Below are 21,626 nucleotides of genomic sequence, written 5' to 3' on the forward strand. Positions count from 1 at the left end.
CTTTTAACTCCCCACAGATGCTCAAGTGTTTACGGCACCCCAACCATGTACATTGATATGATGGCAGAACCAGACTTTGCAACTCTTAGCTCCACTCTCATCACTGGTATGTGACAGGCTGCTTTTCATAAAACTTTGTAAAAAGGAATTTTACTTTAATAAATGTCAATAAATAAATATGTAGATGCCTAGAGTATTTCATATCAAGAGCCGATATTTAATACTTTTGCCATCCAACAAAAATATTTTTAATTAGTTCAATAATGGCTAGAAATAATATAGTGTCCCCTTACTTTGGTGGTCAGTTTAATGTCCACTTACATTGGTGGTCATTGTCTTGTACATTGGTGGTCAGCTTGGTGTCCAATTACATATGTGGTCTGTGTAATTCTTCCTTACATTGCTGGTCAGCGTATTGCCCCTTGACATATGTGGTTAGTGTAGTGACCCTGATACATTGGTGATCAATATTGCTTATTTTCACATTAGTGGTGGTCAGTGTAGCTTCTTCCTTCATTGGTGGTCAGTGTGGTGGCCCCTTGCATTGGTGGTCATTGTCTTGTCTTGTACATTGGTGGTCGGGGTGGTGTCCACTTACATATGTGATCTGTGTAATTCTTCCTAACATTGCTGGTCAGCGTATTGCCCCTTGACATGTGTGGTTAGTGTAGTGTCCGATTGCATTGGTGGTCAGTGTAGTGACCCTGTTACATTGGTGATCAATATAGCTTATTTTCACATTAGTGGTGGTCAGTGTAGCTTCTTCCTTCATTGGTGGTCAGTGTGGTGGCCCCTTACATTGGTGGTCAGTGTGGTGGCCCCTTACATTGGTGGTCAGTGTGGTGGCCCCTTACATTGGTGGTCAGTGTGGTGGCCCATTACATTGGTGGTCAGTGCAGTGCCCCCTTACATTTGTAGTCAGTGTAGTATCTCCTGACATTGGTGGTCAGTGTAGTTTCTTATATTGGTGATCATTGTGGTGTCCAATTACATTGGTGGTCATTGTGGCATCCTTCCTATATTTGTAGTCAGTGTAATATCCCCTTACATTGGTGGTCAGTGTAGTGTCTTCTTACATTGGTGGTCAGTGTAGTGTCCCCTTACATTGGTGGTCAGTGTAGTATCCCCATACATTGGTGGTCAGTGTAGTGTCTTCTTACATTGGTGGTCAGTGTAGTATCCCCTTACATTGGTGGTCAGTGTAGTATCCCCTTACATTGGTGGTCAGTGTAGTGTCTTCTTACATTGGTGGTCAGTGTGGTGTTCAATTACATTGGTGATCGGTGTAGTGTCCCCTTATATTTGTAGTCAATGGAGTACCCCCTTACATTTGTGGTTAGTGTAGGGCATGCTTTACCTTGGTGGTCAGTGGAAAAGTGCTTCCTTGAATTGGTGGTCAATGAAAAAATGGGCCCCCTTACATTGGTGGTCTGTGTAGTGTGTCCTTACATTCCTGGTCAATGCAGGGCACCCCTTACCTTGATCGTCAGTGTAGTGCAGTGGTCTCCAAACTGCGGCCCGGGGTCTGGACACTGCTCTCTGCTTGTTTTAATCTGGCCCTTGGGGCATTATTCCCCCCACTCTCAGCAACAGTGGGGCATAGTTCCTGCCAGTGACACCGACAACGGGGCGCTATTCCTCCTACTGCCACCACTGACAGGGCACTATTCCTCCCTCTGACACCAACCATGGGGCATTATCCTATCCACTGACACCAATGATGGGGCTCTATTCCTCCCACTATCACCAATGATGGGACACTATTCCTCCCACTGACACCAATGACGGGGCACTATTCCTCTCTCGAGACACCAACCATGGGGTATTATCCTTTCCACTGACACCAATGATGGGGCACTATTCCTCCCACTGACACTATTGATGGGGCACTATTCCTCCCACTGACACCAATGATGGAGCACTATCCTTTCCACTGACACCAATGATGGGGCACTATTCCTTCCACTGGCACTATTGATGGGGCACTATTTCTCCCACTGACACCAATGATGGGGCACTATTCCTCTCACTGACACCAATGATGGGGCACTATTCCTCCCACTATCACCAATGATGGGGCACTATTCCTCCCACTGACACCAATGACGGGGCACTATTCCTCTCTCGAGACACCAACCATGGGGTATTATCCTTTCCACTGACACCAATGATGGGGCACTATTCCTCCCACTGACACTATTGATGGGGCACTATTCCTCCCACTGACACCAATGATGGAGCACTATCCTTTCCACTGACACCAATGATGGGGCACTATTCCTTCCACTGGCACTATTGATGGGGCACTATTTCTCCCACTGACACCAATGATGGGGCACTATTCCTCTCACTGACACCAATGATGGGGCACTATTCCTCCCACTATCACCAATGATGGGGCACTATTCCTCCCACTGACACCAATGACGGGGCACTATTCCTCTCTCGAGACACCAACCATGGGGTATTATCCTTTCCACTGACACCAATTATGGGGCACTATTCCTCCCACTGACACTATTGATGGGGCACTATTCCTCCCACTGACACCAATGATGGAGCACTATCCTTTCCACTGACACCAATGATGGGGCACTATTCCTTCCACTGGCACTATTGATGGGGCACTATTTCTCCCACTGACACCAATGATGGGGCACTATTCCTCTCACTGACACCAATGATGGGGCACTATTCCTCCCACTGACACCAATGATGGAGCACTATCCTTTCCACTGACACCAATGATGGGGCACTATTCCTCTCTCGAGACACCAACCATGGGGTATTCTCCTTTCCACTGACACCAATGATGGGGCACTATTCCTCCCACTGACACTATTGATGGGGCACTATTCCTCCCACTGACACCAATGATGGAGCACTATCCTTTCCACTGACACCAATGATGGGGCACTATTCCTTCCACTGGCACTATTGATGGGGCACTATTCCTCCCACTGACACCAATGATGGGGCACTATTCCTCCCACTGACACCAATGATGGGGCACTATTCCTCCCACTGACACCAATGATGGGGCACTATTCCTCCCACTGACACCAATGATGGAGCACTATCCTTTCCACTGACACCAATGATGGGGCACTATTCCTTCCAATGGCACTATTGACCTATTGATGGGGCACTATTCCTCCCGGTGACCCCCCCCCCCCCCCCCGTTACCAAAGAGGGGGACACTGTTTACTTCCAGTGAAACCGGGACATTCTCTACTTCCCTGGCCACAGTCTGCCCCCCCCCCCCCCCAAATTTTCAAGGATAGTAAACTGTCCCTTTGTTTAGAAAGTTTGGAGACCCCTGGTGTAGTACCTGATTACATGGTCATTATAGAAGTGATCCATACATTGGATGTCAGTGCCCCTTGGTGCTCAATGTAGACAATCTGCCATTACTCCACTGCTCAAGGAACCCTTAACAACACTGGAGCTCTGTATATTCTTTGTTGAGAAAGGCTGGTTTAGAAAGGCTTACACTCCTGAAAATTTGTATTTCACCCCCCCCCCCCCCTCCACACACAGCTATTTCTCAACTACCACCACCCCCATATGCATTAACTGGGAACCACCTACTTTATTTTTGTTACCTGGTTTGGTGATCACCCTCCACAAACTACAAAGTATACAATGGAAAGAAAGGGTAACACCGCTCCAGGTGAGAGTAATCTTCCCTCTGACGACTGGGTGCTGGTCCAGTCCATGGTCTGACCATGTACTTTATGGAATAAAAGATTTGCATACTCTGTATCCTGGAGAACAGTCTCTCTCTCTTCTACTTGAAATACAAAGTATACCAGTCTGGGCCAGAAGCAGGAATATGAAGTCAACGGCTTGTGTGATGAATGTGTGCCCCCCAGTATCCCCCAGGACCTACTTCCACACCCTACTTGGGATCTCCCCAAGCTACTCTACCATATTTTGATAGCTTTCAAAAAATATTAGAAATATTAATTTTTATGCAACTGTGTCATGTTCGTTTCTTTTTGATATTGCTTTAGCGGGTTTTTAAGCATCCTAACGCTTGTGCGATGTGGAATCCATTCCACTCTTTGTAATTGAGGCCCTTTTCTGTAGGAATTATTGCTGGATCCATCGTACCACCCGAGATCATGAAGAAACTTCTCACTGAGACGACAATGAGGAATATGATGGTAGGTGCTTCCACACAGTACTGTACTTATAAAGAAACACACTATATGGTCAAACTTTTTTTGACACCTGAATATCACATCTACACATCTCCAAATGATGGCGTTGAGGTGTGTATGAACAGTTGGGTTACCTGGCTTTTATTGTATGCTAGCAAAAATATGCCGGTTCCGGAATGAGCAAGATTGGGGTGGTTTAAGTATTGAAAGGAGGTTATAAGTGCGGTACAAAAAAAGTCACAACCACCCCAATCCATAACTGGCCTTTGCAGTTAGGTGCACATGGAAGGGCAACTCACAAACAAAAGATTTCCCAGCACACTTACCAGCTAGCCTGTAAAAAAAACAAAAAAGTTGACCCTGTCTAACAATTCATGTTATAAACAGAGGGTTTTGTTGGCACACGTTTGCAAATATATGCGTAAGTCACAATGTCAGCCACCCCCTCCACTATCACCCAACATGTCTCTGCAATCCCAAGCAACCCCTTTTACCGCTCAACCAAATCCGCTCCAGCCCTCCTCTTCCAGAACCCATAGTGCACACCGATTACTGGCAAATCCCATATATAAGGGGCCGATATGTACTTTTCCCGATATATCGGAATCAGCCCCTGAGGTTACCGATATTGCCAATATTCCAGGAAAGTGCTATACCGGAGTGATGCCTGCAGCTAGAGGCATCACCCCGGTACCGGCGTCCATAGCCGAAGGATCGGCTGTCTTGTAATGGCAACCGATGCGGCTGAGAAGCCACTCGACTGTCATTACAAGGAGCGGGAGGGGACTCCCCCTCCCGACGCCTTCCGCGGCTCGCCCAACCAGCCTGCACCGCCGTTGAAGACCCGATCAAAGCTGCATTCGGCTCTGATCGGGTATCCATGTAAAAACCCGCAAGTGATGTCATGACATCACTTCCGGGTATTCGGAGCCAGATTTAAAAAAAAATGACAGCATTCAAAAGAGCGAAACTTGCCTGTTTAGAATGCTTTTAAGTGCAGAGAAGGGGTTTGGGGTCTTTTTGACCCCCAGATCCCTCCACAACAGTACCTGTGACAAATAAAAATTTTTTTTTCAAAAATATCAGCCAATATCGGCTGATACCGATATCCGATGACCAAAATATCCGTATCCGCACACACCTTTTCAACCCCCTTCCTGCCTTTGCAAATACAGTATATTTGTAAATTAAGTCGCGCTATATTATGATCAATGGAGATGTAAAGTCCATACAGTCCAAACAATAAATGAAGATGTAATCCAGGACCAGGCTCCCTTAAGGGTATATGCTTACCAGATTAAGGTAAGGTAAAGGCAGATTCTCTAGGTAAATCTTGTCACCTTGATAGTAGATCCAGGCCCACGTGAACGATTAGCTCAATAGTCATTGGATCATAGAAGTAAAGTAAAAAACGCAATAGCGTAAAACCCAACAAACTAAAATTGATTAAACACCACAGTGTTCTTTAAGGATAGGTTGAAGTGTATGAATGAACCTCCACCAATAGGATTAATCACTGATATCAGTGAATTGATAAGGAGTAAACCATGCAAAAGAAAGAAGAATTTATGTGATAGATACCTCTTACCAATGTATGATAAGGGTTAACATCAAAAACAAATATGGCGTATTCTAGCTGAAGTCGCCTCTTACCGGACAACAATGAATGAATAGCCAAGGTAAAGAGGACAATGTTGTGAAAATTACGTGCTGAACCACCACCTCTTATAGCTAGATTCGCCTCTTACCATGTGGAAAAAAAGGTATAACAAAAATGTGCAGATCACAATCCAGTGTACCACCCGGAGCCAATATCAAGACACACCAGTAGGGGTCGCCTCTTACCAAATAAGAAAAGCAGTCAAGCCTGTATGGTAATCAAGCATCCAGGGACCCGACCCTTGACTTGGGGTGCTGTTTCCTCAGATGTATCCAAAGGTATTGCAAGTGTTCACCAACATGAAGAAAAGAAGGCTCCCATAGCGTAAAACCATTTAAAATGTATTCCAAATAAAAGCAAAATAACTTACAAGAGACCAGGAATGAAGGAGCAATGTTATCAGCCGCCGGCCGGACGGCTTGGCTCGCCTGCACTCTCCGGTCGCAATCCGATGACGTCAGTACGCCGTGACCTGACGACGTTTCGTCACAGATGACGTTTTCAAAAAACCGTCATCTGTGACGAAACGTCGTCAGGTCACGGCGTACTGACGTCATCGGATTGCGACCGGAGAGTGCGGGCGAGCCAAGCCGTCCGGCCGGCGGCTGATAACATTGCTCCTTCATTCCACTGTCTGTATGGATTTATTCATGAGGAATAAAGGATATTCTTGATTTCATCTATTTCTGAGTGCGGTCCAATTTCCTTGGTTTTAGACATTTCTGGATGGCGGATCTGACCTGCAGAGGAGTGCTTTGTCTCACCTGAGCGGCTACCCTCTTCAGCCTATATATCTCTTGTGGAATCTGTGGATGATACCAGCAGTGTACGAATCTCCTTTTTTAACCACTTTGCCGCTGCTCACTAGAGCTCTACTGCGGCAAAGTGGCTCTTGTAGGTCTGACGACGTAGACCTATGTCGGCAGACACTCCCCCTTCTCGGCGGCGCACGCGCGCCGCCGGAGGCTCGCTCCCGCTGTATTCAGTCACAGCGGGAGTCAGGCCAGGAGAGGAGCAGCGGCGTTTGCCACTGCTCTTCCCCGATCGTCGGGGAATCGAGTCTGGAGATCCGCCCGCTTGTGTAAACAAAGCGGGCGGATCTCCTAAGTGACAGGCAGGGTCAGATTGCAGGGTTCAGCATAGCTCACCTCCCCCCCACACACGTCAGTAAGCACCAGGCATACATTAACCCCTCCCTCTCCAATAAAATTAACCCCTTCCCTGCCAGTGTCATTTTTACAGTAACAGTGCATATTTATAGCACTGATTACTGTAGTAATGTCACTGGTACCCCCCAAAAGTGTCAAAAATGTCAGTCAAGGGTCCGATCTGTCCGCCGCAATGTCGCAGTCCCGCAAAAAAAATCGCAGATCGCCGCCATTACTCGTTAAAAAAAAAACACCAAAAACGACAGAAATCTTTCCCTTAGTTAGTAAACGCAATAACTTTTGCGCAAACCAATCAAAATACGCTTATTGCGATTTTTTTTTTTACCAAAAATATGTAGCAGAAAACAAATTGGCCTAAAATGATAAAAAATTTTGATTTTTACATTTTTTTAGGGGGGAATTTCATATAAAAAAAATGTGAAAAATATTGTTATTTTTTCACAATTTACGCTCTTTTTTTGTTTATAGCGCAAAAAGTAAAAATCGCACAGGTGATCAAATACCACCAAAAGGAAGCTCTGTTTGTGGGAAATAAGGACGTAAATTTCCTTTGGGTACGGCGTTGTATGACCGCGCAATTGTCAGTTAAAGTCGCACAGTGCCGAATCGCAAAAAGTGGCCCAGACGTAAGACAGCAAAATCCTCCGGTGGTAAAGTGGCTAAACTGGCATAGCATTGTATTATTCTCATAAGAAGATTTCCAGAGCAACCCCCCCCCACCTTACATCAGATATCAGAGTCCCCCACCCTCTTACATCACAGTGCACCCCCCTTACCTTGTGCTGCTGCTGGGAAGATGCTGAGGGCGGAGCTGGGAAGCAAAAAGTGCAGGGTCCGGAGGAGGTTTGGAATCAGCTGACAGATTCGAGAGATGATGGGGTGCTGTGGCTGCACAGAGAGGTGCAGAATCTGTAGGGGTAGTTCTATCCTCCTCTCTGCTGCCAACTGCTGAGATGGGGGGAGTGAGCAGAGGAGAGCCTCTTCGCAGCTCCATGAAGATACGCAGGATCTGGCAGAGGAGTTCTGTCCTCCTTTCTGCTGCTGACTGCTGAGACAAAGTGGGGGTGGAGATGAGGGGGGTGCCGCAGCTGCAGGGGCCACATGAAATGACCTGGTGGGCCAGAGTCAGCTTGCAGGTGTTTGATGTAGGGGGATGGTCAGGTGTCCACAAACTGTTGGCCATATAGTGTATTTCCACTTTTATTCAACAGAAAATACTAACAGGTCCTAAAAACCTTTTTTATTTGCTGCTGTGAACATTAATCAGTCCAACTGCTCTGTTAGTTGTAAATTCCCCTTTATTACAGTTTTCCAGTTAACGTTTAATTTAATGGTTTAAAAGGGCCAGACCACCCTAAACTGATGTTTGAGCTATAGTGGAACACTGAGGGCTGAATGTACCTATGGGCTTTAATAATTCGAATGAGTAGTGAGTGGTCCCTGTAGCATTCCTAGATCTGTCCATCGCCCGTGAGACTTTTTTATGGTGATCAAGGAGTGGGGCCAGACTGGAGACTTTAGCGAAAAATTGGCATCCATAAGAAGACAGTTGGCAGTTGACCATTCAATTTTTTTGTCATTTTTTATGATTTTCATATTATTTTTACATGTTAATCATCGGCCACTTTAGCGTACTCGCTACTTTTTTTTTTATTTGATTTATTTGTCTGACATGAATCAAGCTCTTATGAGACCGTGGACATTTATTGAAATGGTTTTAGTTGTCATTACTGTGTGTGTATTTATTTCTATATATTTTATATAATCTATACATTTATATGTACATACCTAGTTGGTCACATGATTAAGAGTGCAATGGCTGTTAGTTGGTCACATAGTTTACATGCATACATGGTGGAATGGCTTTGGTAAATGCAAAATGGCAGCTGTAGAGATACAAGGTGGCTCCATCGTTATGGGAAGAGCGTCTTGAAGGTCCTACGTGTCAGTAGTTTACTGGTCACCCGGGTCACAGTTCCCCCGACTGTCCATTTGGAGCCTGTAGGAAAAGAAATGATAGAGTAACACCCAGTAAACCTAAAATTAAGTGGAGTTGTATTTTCTGTCGAACCTGCTCTGGTTTGTTATAGCTTATTCATACTAGCAGTTGAGGGACGGTAAAACCTTACGGCTGAGCCACAGGTTTTTTTTTTTTTTTCCAACACACTAAAAAGACTTACACCCGGTGCATAAAAAAAGTGCACACACGCAAAACGTGAGACACACAAAAAGTGCACAAGGCGTACATATAGCCCTCCTCTGAAAAGGAAGGGCTCTAACCCTGATCCCCCGGGGCGCAAGACTCCTGACGGGGACTAAGGTACTCACTATGGCCTGCCCAGCCGAAGCCAGGCAGACCCAGTTCTCCAGGGGGACTGCCGAAACAGCCCACCCCAAGTACTTGATGGGGCTCCCCTGAAGGGAGACCCCATGAGAGAGGGCGAACTAAGCCAGAAGGCCATGTCCACACCCTCCCAAGACGTTCAGGGCAGGCCCGAGGACCTACGCCATACTTGTCGTGCCAGTGAATCAACAAAAAAGGGACAAACGTGACACACAACAAAAACAAAGGTGCCGGGGATGCACGCATGCTGCAGCTGCTATGTTTTGCCTCATTGCCGCAGCAGGAATTATACCCCATCGCTATCGATGGGTGAACAACTCACTGAGCGTGACCCATTAACGTGAATGCGGTCACTTTCCACTATTCTGCTTTCCCTTAACACTCTATCAGAGATATTTAAACCCAAGGACAAGCTTGTAATTTTTTACAGCCTACCAGTCCCAAGATGTGATAGCTGCATTATTCTTTTTTTTCAGGCTAAGAATATTTTCTCTTTGGTTCATTGAAGGACACAGCCATACATGAGGGGTGGGTTTGATGTCGCCAACTACATGAGCAGAGTGCTGGTTCAAACTATACTAAAAGCACCCTGTGGAGGTGGTCAAACCCCCCATCTGCACTAAGGAGTTCAGTTATTTCCTGAAGTTAGGAGGTGGAGCTTTCTAGTTCCTAGTTTTTGCTATTTTTTATTTTATGCTGATTTTTATTTTTCCTTTTGGAGTTTTTAGTTCGTAGTAGTGATCGACCGATATCCGTTTTTCGCTGCCAATACTGATATTTTGGCCAATGCATATCGGTATCGGCCAATATTGGCCGATATTTTTGTACATTTAAAAAAAAAATTTTTTTATTTTTGACAGGTACTCTAAAAGACCCCAAACCCCTCCTCTTCACTTAAAAGCATTCAAAACGCCAAGTTTGGCTGTAATTTTTTTGAATCTGGCGCCAGTCAGTACCCGGAAGTGATGTCACTCATGACATCACTTCCGGGTTTTTGCATGGAGACCAGATCAGAGCCGAATGCGGCTTTGATCGGGTTTTCGGCGGCCGTACAGGCTGGTTGCCCGGGTCTCCCGGTGGGACGGGAGACCAGGGCGAGCCGCAGAAGGCGGCAGGGGGGATGTTCCCTCCCGTTCCTTGTAATGACAGCCGAGCGGCTTCTCAGCCGTATCGGTTGTCATTACAAGACAGACGACCGTTGGCTTTGGATGCCGGTACCGGGTTGATGCCTCTAGCAGCAGGCATCACTCCGGTACAAGATGACATTTTAGTATATAAGGGTGGTGGCGCTACTTCAAATGTAGAGTGGTCTGTAAGTTTTATGCGGATATAGTTGTACAATTAGATATAGTGATATGAATAAAAATATATATTTTTATATATATTTATATTTTTATTCATATCACTATATCTAATTGTACAACTATATCCGCATAAACCATACAGACCACTCTACATTTGAAGTAGCGCCACCACCCTTATATACAAAAATTTCATCTCATATTTCCCACTTTGGTGAGAAGCATTCAGGGCAGGCAGCAACTTCATTATTATATACATATTTCTTTTTTTTCATTGCGCGGGATTCCCCCATAAAATCAACTCCGGTACAAGCACTTTCCCGAAATATCGGCAATATCGGTAACCAGGGGCCGATTCCGATATATCGGCAAAAGTGCATATTGGCCCTCGATATATCGGCTTTGCCGATAATTGATCCCTAGTTCTTAGACAGATTTTTGACCTGTTAATGGCTTTTGGTTCTTGTTGATGGATTTGCACAAAAAATATCTCTTGCCACTTTCCGCAAATCAAACCTAAATCAAAAACCATGTAATCTTTCATCTAAGCTGTCCTTTTTAAATTACAAATTCTTCTGATTCACATATAATGGGGATAAAGGGAGGAAGATGTGTTTATAGTCCAAATCAGGAGAGCAGCCAAGGGTGACAACCATGGCTTCCTCCATAGATACAGTGGAATGAGTGTAGCCATCCTAGAGAGAAAGGTGTATTTTTAGTAGGTTCACAAGGTGAAATGAAGTGTAAGAAAGTATAAAAAAAGCAATGCAACCACCACATCTCAGGACTGGTAAGCTGTAATATATTACAATTTTTTTTTAGTTTAAGACCTGATGCTTCCATGTATGGGGGAGCATGTGACCTCCTCCCAGAATGCATTGCTTGGAGTCAATTGCTAGACTGAACACTGTTATATGAGAAAGGGGAAGAAGACACCCTGTTACCCTGGAAAGGACTACATTAGACCTACTCCTCTCCACCTTTTCAAGTCCAAAGATGAAACTGGAAACAATGACAAAACTTTGGCAAAGACAAAGAGCATATGAGGGTATCGGCTCACTAGTTTTCTGGCAGGATCAGCAGGTTTTTGTTTTTTGCACTTTCAGTGGTATATAAACCAAATAAAAGAAAGTTTATTGTTAGGGTTTCACTCTGGGGTCTATTTATCAAACATTTGTTGCGCAAATGTTTGAAGCATTCGTGCAAGCTGAAGAAAATGTCACCATAAGAGATTAATGCCTGTATTATCAGCTCCATCTAGTGGCCAACATGCAGTATCATTTTAAAAAAAATCATAAAGCGGAATTAGTTCTGCATTTTGGCCAGTAGAGGGAGCTGGTGATACAGAAGGTAATGTTTTGTAAATGAATGCCTTTATCTTTACTGTTTTGGGATACTTATACTGTGCTCTATCACCTTACCTGTTTAATGTCGTTCTCCTTTTTTTGATTTCTTTACTGGCTGTTTACACCCACGGAAGGCACCTGTGTCACGCAGCTGTTGCCCACGGTATTGAGCCGGGCTCGCACAAGTGGCGTCTGGACGAGAGCGGCTGCCGTCAATCCACCTAAATAGGAAGAAGCATAGTTAGGATTGGTCGGCGCCGTGTTACGGGAGATATTTTCGTCTCTGTATGATTCTTTGATGTACCTTCTCAGAGCTGCCAGCTGGCAGGAGCAGTGCCAAGGGTTGTTTGCTAGTGTCAGGTTCTGCAGGGAGGAGAATGGGGCATTGGCAGGAAGCTGGCTTAACTTATTTCCTTCAATGTTCAGACTCTTCAGGGCCGTGACTCCAACAAAAGCTTTTTCTGAAAACTAAAGCGAAAAATGTGAAGGTTTGGCCGCTGCGGTAGGAACAAACACTCCACCTCTTCCTCGCTCATTACACACGTCTACATCCCCCTCTCCAGAATCCTCACCCACTCCGTGTGCTCCCCACATTCTTTAGCTGTTAAAGGAATGCCATTGGAAATTTCCATCTGGGATCCTACTGAGATGCTTCAGCCAAGATTAGAAAAGAAAATGAAGCTCTTTTTCAGTCTCTGGACCTTAGGCTGCCTTTAGGCGTCAAAGGAACATCGTCCAGTCCAACCACCAGCAGATTGGGAGAAAGATGAATAATCTTAACTAGATTTTCCCAAACAAAAGTTGCTGCTTTTCCAGCCTATGCAGTCAAAGAGCACCAGTAGGTATTAAGAATCTGTGCAGCTTTGTAAAATGTTCAATAATTTTACTATTATAACTGTAGACCAGGGGTGGGGAAACTTATGGCCGTGGGCCGTATGCAGCCTGCGGGCCGTAAATTTCCCCACCCCTGGTCTACAGTTATAATAGTAAAATTAGTGACCATTTGGTCTGACCCCCGTGCCGCTGACTCTGTGTCTTTCAGCTGGGCTGTCAGAACGGAGACAATGTTTCCTGTATAGTTCTGGCTCCGTCCTGACAGTCTGAGTCACAGGCGGAGTGATATCAAATGCACTCCACCTGTGACCAATACAGGAAGCATCACCTCTATCTTCCTCTAGCACGGCACCGCTCCTGAGTCTCACACCAGCATTTCCCACCAGCAGTACCAGCCAGCACTACCAGCCTGAGCCAGCAGTACCCACAGCAGTACTGGCCAGCAGTACCAGCCTGGACGAGCAATACCCACAGCAGTACCCACAGTAGTACCAGCCAGCAGTACCCACAGCAGTACCAGCCAGCATTTCCCATCAGCAGTACCAGCCAGCAGTACCCACCAGCAGTACCCACCAGCAGTTATTTTCAAAACGTACCACCACAAAGAGTCGACTGTGCTCAAGACTGACCGACGCAAACCTGGAAAACCAGTTCAGCATCATCAATACCAGCTAACATCACACACCTCACCAAAGAGAAGCAGTTCCAGCCATCACATTAGGGGTGAATTAATTTAATGTTCAACCTAATATAACGGGCCAATTTTTAAGTTGATAATTTTGTACGGCCCCCGAATGATGTTATAAATATCCAAATGGCCCTTGGCAGAAAAATGGTTCCCCACCCCTGCTGTAGACCATTTAGGTAGGACCCCCTGGAAGCCTGGCCTAAAAAACTCCCAGTTAGCAATCCCCATGCAATGCCTTGTTGCCAAGATGTAAATACTGTTGTTTTTCACTCTTCTAAAGCTGGAAGTAAGTGGGAGTGAGTGTCCCCCACATAACTCATTCATACTCATGTCCAGGGCTGTACTAAAAAAAACAACCCCCCCAAACCCCCCCCCCCCCCGGGCCAGCGCTCAGAGGAGTGCCACAAAGCCAAAATGCTGTGTGGATAACCTCAATCTTCAAATGTAATGCTCCATCAGTGCAGTCCTTCTCAGATAGGGGAATCTGATAGATAACTGTAGAAAACAGCACACAGGAGGGCGCAAACACCTAATGCAGTACCAAGATATTTATTAATAAACTGAACAGAAACCCAAATCCATCCTCACAAAAGTAGAATAAATGCTTGCATTATATCACATTAAATCATGATCCAGTGCTAGTGTCATGTGACCTGACCTGTGCACCACTGTAATGGCAAGCTTCCTCAGAGCTAAGGTCGGAGGTCTGATGAAGGGGGTGCGCCCCCCGAAACCCGTCAGCTAGCAGTGGTGGTGCATGGGTCAGGTCACGTGATGCCAGCACTGGATCATGATTTAATGTGATACAATGCCTGCATTTATTCTACTTTTGTGAGTATGGATTTAGCCTTCTTTTCAGTTTATTAATAAATCTCTTGGTAGTGCACCAGGTGTATGCTCTCTCCTGTGTGCTCTTTTTACAGTTTTTTCAGGGCTGTGCTCTTCTAGATGGCTGAGAGCCACCATGAATATGGGCCAGCCATAGCAGTGAGTAGATCAAGCTGCACCCAGCTGGGAGTGTGCTCTACAATAAACCATACTGCTTATTGGCTACACATATTACATGATTGTACACTCTTCTTCAGATTTATGTAACAAAATAGAACGTGGCCTAGTGCACCCACCCTCCATCCCTTCATAAAATCTCCATACAACCAACTTTTGTCCTGGGACTTTAAATGAGGCACAGCACATATGAGCAATAAATCAGATTTACCAACATCTATGTAGTAAGAAAGCCTAATCGATGGGATGAAAATTGACATTGGTCAATAGTTAAGTTTATTCAATGAGATTGTAGCATGTGTGGCTAGCAGTGCAAAAGCTGTAACCCATAGCTATCAATCGGCAACCGTCTAAAGTTAGTTTATCAGCTCAGTTATTTGTTGGAGAAGAAAGAGACATGTCCCCTTGCCCTACTGGAAGACTTACCTTCTATTCCTGTTTTGGTGACAACTCAAAATGCTTGCATTTCCCTCCTCAGTTTCGGCCCCAATGACATGTTGGCTTCATATATAGGTTTTTAAATAAGGTGTAAAGGGTAACTGAGGGTTACAGCAGTTTGAAACCCACCTCTGCTAGTGGCAAAGCCTCAGGGCTGGGACCAGGGGATGCAATGCCCATACCCAACAGGAGGAGGGGCACTGCTTGGTGAGCACCCCAATGTATGCATGTTCCAGACTGGTGTTGGGCAACTAGTAAACTGTGGCCTTCGTTTATCAGGCGTTGACTTTCAGTCTGCTTTAACACCTACTTCCTGCATGCCACATTCCAACATGCCCACTGTCTGCCCCCTGTGCCCTTACTGTCCACATCTGACACAAAAAACACAGTGTGTGAGAAACTGCTTTACCCACCCCCAGCTGCTAAGAAGCGAGGGAATGACTACACATGCACAGTGCACCCTCCATGCCAACTATGGGCATGCCAGAGCAGGCAGGGTAGTACATGCATCACTTCTAGATTGTAAGCTCTGACGAGCAGGGCCCTCTAATTCCTCCTGTATTGAATTGTATTGTAACTGTATTGTCTTCCCTCACATTGTAACGCAAACTGTTGGCGCCTTATAAATCCTGTATAATAATAATAATATTCTACAACATGCATTGTCAGCAGGAGGCAGGAGAGGGGTGCAAAGTTCCGCATTTAGCTCTCAACAACCATGCATGGCCCTGTCAAGGACACTTACCAAAAACATTAATTTTGCTCAGTGTAATGCAGCCATTCTGGGTAACTCTTGATTGGTTGTTCAGGCTGGTGTTTAAACAAGACTGGCATTTCCAAGGCTGCCAAGACTTTTATGAGCAACATCTGAGATAGCTGAAAGCCACATTTATATCACAAGTCACTGGTTGGAAATCGCTGATCTAAAACAGGGCTCAAACTTCGTGATGCCATCACATGGAACTTTTTTTTTTGCTAAGGCATCTTAGGCACCGTCAGTCCGTTCTCATCCGAACCCATCCGATCCGATCCGTTGGACGGATGGAAAATAGGGTTTCCATCCGTCCAGATTTGACGGATCGGATGTCAGCGGAGATGTCTCCGCTGACATCCGATGCCCCATAGGGATGCATGGGGGGACCGTTCAGATCCGCCAAAAAAACTGACAGGCGGGCCTGTGTGAAAGGGGCCTAATACTGTCAGACTATACTAGATTGTACTTTACTATATTAGTGTGTATCAGTGAACGTATACTCTAAATATAACGCTTTACTGTAATTATTGTCAATTTCCAAAATTTTACAGAAGGTGATTGGTAATTTTCCAATATGAACACCTGTTCCTGAACTTGTATGTTATCTTAGTAGGTGAGGAACCCAAGCAGATCTTGTGCAAATAATGTCGGTCGGTAAAATCAAACTAGGAAAAAGAATTTTTCTACTGATATTGGCCTGCTGGGTGTCAGTGGATATCTAAACTTTGGATCAGTGTTTCTCGATCAAGGTGCCATCTAGGTTTCCCAAGGTGCTGCGAGCACGAACGCTAGTTTGCCCTCAATAAGCATTATGAGTTGCAATGGTGAGGATGTGCTGGCCGCCAGTACCATAACAACCAGTGGCACTCTTGGGCAAGAGTCTCCAAACTTTCTAAAAAAAGGGTCAGTTTACTGTCCTTTAAACTTTAGGAGGGCCAGACTGTGGCCAGCAGGAATATCATTTTTTTCTGGTATCAGTGGGAATAAACAGTGCACCAGCTTTGGTATTTGGGGGAGTAATAGTGCTGATGGCAGACGTCTCGATGGCTGGCCATGACTCTGATGTAGGGCAGGCGGCATGCAGGGCTACCTCAAGCATTCAGGATACGTCGGAGGAGGACCTTTTCCAGCTTTGGTATTTGGGGGAGTAATAGTGCTCCATTGCTAGTGTCAGTGGGAGAAATAGCACCCCATTGTTGTCAGTGGCAGAAATTATGCCCTTTTGTTGGTGTCAATGGAATGCATCTGGCCCCCAGGAGACCCTTGCTCTAGGGCCAAAATATGTAACATTCTTCACTGCTAAAGGAATGGCAGCCGTCTCGATGGCTGGCCATGACTCTGATGTAGGGCAGGCAGCATGCAAGGCTACCTTGAGCATTCAGGATATGTCGAAGGAGGACCTTTTCCCCCTCCCAACCTTTGCTGTGCTGCTGGGGCCAAAAAGTAGGGCTCTGATGTCAAGAGCGGACTGTGTGATTGGATTCTTTGTAATGGGGAGAATGTGTGGGGCTGTGGTGTTGGGGGGGTATCAGGACAATATCCCCCCGGGTAATATCCCCCGGGACAATATCCCCCCAGAAAACATCCCCCTGGACATAATCCCCCCGGGACAACATCCCCCCGGGATAATATCCCCCTGGAAAACATCCCCCTGGACATAGGGTTAGGGTTAGAGGGGGGATATTGTCTAGGGGGATATTGTCCAGGGAGGATATTGTCTGGGGGGGATTATGTCCAGGGGGGATGTTTCCTGGGGGATATTGTCCGGGGGATATTGTCCGGGGGGATATTGTCCTAGAATCGTTGGGGGGACTCATGTGTAGCTGGCCTTTGATGTATAGGGGCAATTCTGTAATGGGGGGCTCTCATGTAAATGGGGACCTCTGGTATGATGGGGGACCTACTGAATAGAAAGGTTGGCTGATGTAAAGGGAGGACTTTGATATGATGAGGGACATCTGATGTGGTGGGGGCTTCCAATGTGAAAGTGGGCAACTCTAACGTGATCGGGGGGGTCTCATGTATAGGGTGACCTCTGGAGAGAAGGGTTGACTTATGTAAAGGGAGGCCTTTGATATGATGAGGGACCTCTGATGTTGTGGGGGCTTCCAATGTGAAAGTGGGCAACTCTAATATGATGTGGGGCTCTCATTAATAGGGTGACCTCTGAATTGAAGGGTTGACCCTGATGTAAAGTGGGGGGCTCTGATGTGATGGGGGAACCTATGATGTAAAAGGGGCTTCTGACATGAAGTTACCTTCATCAGGGTTGTTGTGTGCATCATGCCAGGCTCAGGGCTCCCATTGATAAGTAACATTTACGTTTTTCACATTTTAGACTGGGTTGTCTTGAGATTTTGCATACTTTAAAAGGTGACTTAAAAAGGTTGGGATGCTGAATGGATAATGCAATTATCTCCTGAGCTGGACAGATTAGAAATGAATCACTGCACTTCCCAATTCTCCCAATATCAAGCAATACTTGGTTCCATCACTGATTATCGTTGTGTGTATGTGCAACCGTGACTTTACAATATGTCCTTAGTTGCTGTTTCGGAAAGTTGAGAGGTGAGCTGTCATAAATGAGCAAACTTAGAATTTTCCTGACCGGTGCTCAGAGTGTCTCTGTTTGCTAATCCGTCATTTCTCTTTGCTATTTTGGAATGAGAGAGCACAGGTGCCCCTCCCGCGAGTCCTCTGAGTCCCAGACAGGGACTGCATTGTGAGGAGCAGAGGAGGCCGATGCATGGGAGACATCCTGTCAATAAACAGACTGTTCTTGAAGGGGAAAAACTGGCTGCCCTTTTCCTATCCAGGAGGAAGAAGAAACAGTGGTTTGAAACTGGAAATTAACTCTTTCAACACTCAAATATAAAAAAAAAGGCGCATTTTCAAAATACGGAAGCTAAAGACGAATAGGTTTTGGTCCTTGCGATGAAAATGCCAAGATTTTGGTATAACATCTGCACATACTTTACACCTTAAACGGGTATTTAAATACGTATATATGAAGCCAACATGTCATTGGGGCCGAAACGGAGGAGGGAAATGCAAGCATTTTGTGTTGTCACCAAAACAGGAATAGAAGGTAAGTCTTCCAGTAGGGCAAGGGGACATGTCTCTTGCTTCTCCAAACTCTCTGGAAACCCTACTTGGAAATCTTTTTAAATGATGCAAAAAAAAACTGACCGGGGTTTTAGCCTTTCTTGGCTTTAGATATATTTTGATCATCAACAGCTAATTATATTTTTGTGGTTTTGCTGAAAATGCATTAAGTTATATCAAAAAGAAAAAGGCCAACAGTATGGGGTTAATTACTAAAACTGGAGAGTGCAAAATCTGGTGCAGCTGTGCATGGTAACCAATCAGCTTCTAACTTCAGCTTGTTCAGTTAAACTTAAGCCCCGTACACACGTACCGATCGTCGGCCGAACGATTGGCCGTCTTTTGTCCAGGGCTGTCGTGTCTGTTGAAAACTGCAAAAGACTGCACACAAATTTTGTCGGCCAACAACAGCCGACTGCAGAAGTGATGTCATGTGATGGTTAACTTTCCTTGTCTTTTTTCTTTTCTGAGCATGCCCAGTCTTGCAAATCTGTTGTCTGTCGGCCGAATTCTGTACTGACTGGCGAACAATCGGCCGTTCTGGTGTCGGCATACAAAAATTTTAATGCTTGCACGACAGATTCTGTTCGGCCGAAAGTGCGCTGTCGGAAGCATCATACTAACAAGCCGAAAATCGGCCGATCGGTCGTCGGCCGAAACTTTTCAGCCGACAATCTGCACGTGTGTACGGGCCTTTAGACAAAAAAACCTGGAAGCTGATTGGTTTCTATGCAGAACTGCACCAGATTTTGCACTCTTCAGTTTTAGTAAATCAGCCCCTATGGATAATGTACATCTTTTTAGAGCTTGGAGGAGCTATATCTATTGAACAGTTAAGTGGCCAAAGCAGTCCTTTCTCCGTACAGATATCAAACAGACATCAGTTTTGATCAATTGTTTTCCTTTTGGTCTGGAAAATTTTAGGATCAGAAGCTGATTTTGCTGAAAATACCCTATGGGGTTGAATTACTAAAACTGGAGAGTGCAAAATCTGGTGCAGTTCTGTATAGAAACCAATCAGCTTCCAGTTATTTTTGTCAAAGCCTAATTGAACAAGCTGAAGTTAGAATCTCATTGGCTACCATGTACGGTTGCACCAGATTTTGCACTCTCCAGTTTTAGTAAATCAACCACTGTTGAGGGAGCGTTGTTGTTTTCTCTCGAGAAGAGGAGATTAAGGGGGGATATGATCAACATGTATAAATACATAAGGGGTCCATATTGTGAACTTGGTGTTGAGTTGATTACTTTAAGGTCAACACAGAGGACAAGGGGGCACTCTTTACGTCTAGAGGAAAACAGATTTCACCTCCAAATACGGAAAAGTTTTTTAACCGTGTGAAAACGTGGAATAGACTCCCTCCAGAGGTGGTTCTGGCCAGCTCACTAGATTGCTTTAAAAAAAGGCCTGGATTCTTTCCTGGGTGTACTTAATATAAGTGGGTACTAAACATTTTTTAGATAAAGTTGATCCAGGGAATATCCGATTGCCTCTCGGGGGATCAGGAAGGGATTTTTTTTCCCCTGCTGTAGCAAATTGGATCATGCTTTGCTGGGGTTTTTTCGCCTTCCTGTGGATCAACTGGGTGTATACAATTGTGTATATGGGATAGTATGGTTGGGTTTTCAATGCTGTTTTTTTGTTTTTTGCTTTTTATTGGTTGAGCCAGATGGACTTGTGTCTTTATTCAACCTGACTAACTATTTAACTACTGTATTTTCTGGCGTATAAGACTACTTTTGAACCTCAAAAAAATCCCCCAAAAATGGGAGGTTGTCTTATATGCCAAGTATAATATCTCCAAGGTAACCTAAGTATAAGTATTACTGGTAGATCATGTAATAGGGGGGTCGTCTTATACGCCCAGTCGTCTTATACGCCGGAAAATACGTATGTTAGACCCTTAATGGAGAGATGTTGTTTTTGTGCTTGAAATGGACACTTTCTGCCTCCAACATACTCTTATTCATGATGTCAATTTATAGTGATCTTATTTTACTTCCTAGAATTACCTTAATGCCTTGCCATCGGGAGCTCTTTGGTTACCCCCCAATTAGTTTCTCACTAGGGAGCATTGTCATCATTGGTAGAATAGACGATGAATGGAGAGATGTTACGTTTTTGTGCTTGAAATGGACACTTTCTGCCTCCAACATACTCTTATTCATGATGTCAATTTATAGTGATCTTATTTTACTTCCTAGAATTACCTTAATGCCTTGCCATTGGGAGCTCTTTGGTTACCCCCCAATTAGTTTCTCACTAGGGAGCATTGTCATTGTTGGGAGAATAGACGATGAATGGAGGGATGTTACGTTTTTGTGCTTGAAATGGACATTTACTGCCTTCAACATGCTCTTATTCGCTATGTCAATTTATAGTGATCTTAACTAATCTTGCTTCCTAAAATGACCTTTATCTTATGCCATGGGGAGCTCTGTGGTTACCCCCAATCACTGGCACAGAACCAATTAGCAGTTTTCCCCAATTACCTCTTTGAACTGCAATGGGGGTCGCATATTTGGCTAAACCAACCTTAAAGGCAAGCCTAAGGGATGAACCCTTTGCATTCCCATCACCATTTGGAATGTAAAGCAATATTTGTTTATGAAGGTTGTCATTTATACCAGTCATGGTATATGTAGTAGTAGTCACATTCAACTGGACGTGTTCCGTGATGTTAAAGAGGTTTTTTTTTTTAGCTTGAAATGTCTTCAAAATTATATATTATTATTATTCAGGATTTCTATAGCGCCAGCAGTTTACGCAGCGCTTTACAATGTTAGAGGGAGACAATACAGTTACAATACAATAA

General features: G+C 44.9%; 2 protein-coding genes across 2 annotated transcripts in view; one reads left to right on the plus strand and one right to left on the minus strand.

Moving 5' to 3' along the window:
• ACSF2 (acyl-CoA synthetase family member 2) overlaps positions 1-21,626 on the plus strand; it is a 117,491-nt gene that overhangs the window by 74,150 nt on the left and 21,715 nt on the right. Inside the window, exons 9-10 of the mRNA XM_082272488.1 lie at positions 18-106; positions 4,093-4,169. Of these exons, the coding sequence (XP_082128614.1) occupies positions 18-106; positions 4,093-4,169 (166 nt within the window). The remainder of the gene's footprint in view (positions 1-17; positions 107-4,092; positions 4,170-21,626) is intronic.
• The window catches only part of CHAD (chondroadherin), a 14,618-nt gene continuing 1,651 nt past the window's right edge, over positions 8,660-21,626 (minus strand). The window contains exons 2-4 of the mRNA XM_082272492.1: positions 12,291-12,454; positions 12,062-12,207; positions 8,660-8,994 (exon numbers count right to left, since the gene is read on the minus strand). Of these exons, the coding sequence (XP_082128618.1) occupies positions 12,066-12,207; positions 12,291-12,454 (306 nt within the window). The 3' untranslated portion in view covers positions 8,660-8,994; positions 12,062-12,065. The remainder of the gene's footprint in view (positions 8,995-12,061; positions 12,208-12,290; positions 12,455-21,626) is intronic.

This window comes from Pelophylax lessonae (genome assembly GCF_965119305.1).
Source record: "Pelophylax lessonae genome assembly, chromosome: 11".
NCBI lineage: Eukaryota > Metazoa > Chordata > Amphibia > Anura > Ranidae > Pelophylax > Pelophylax lessonae.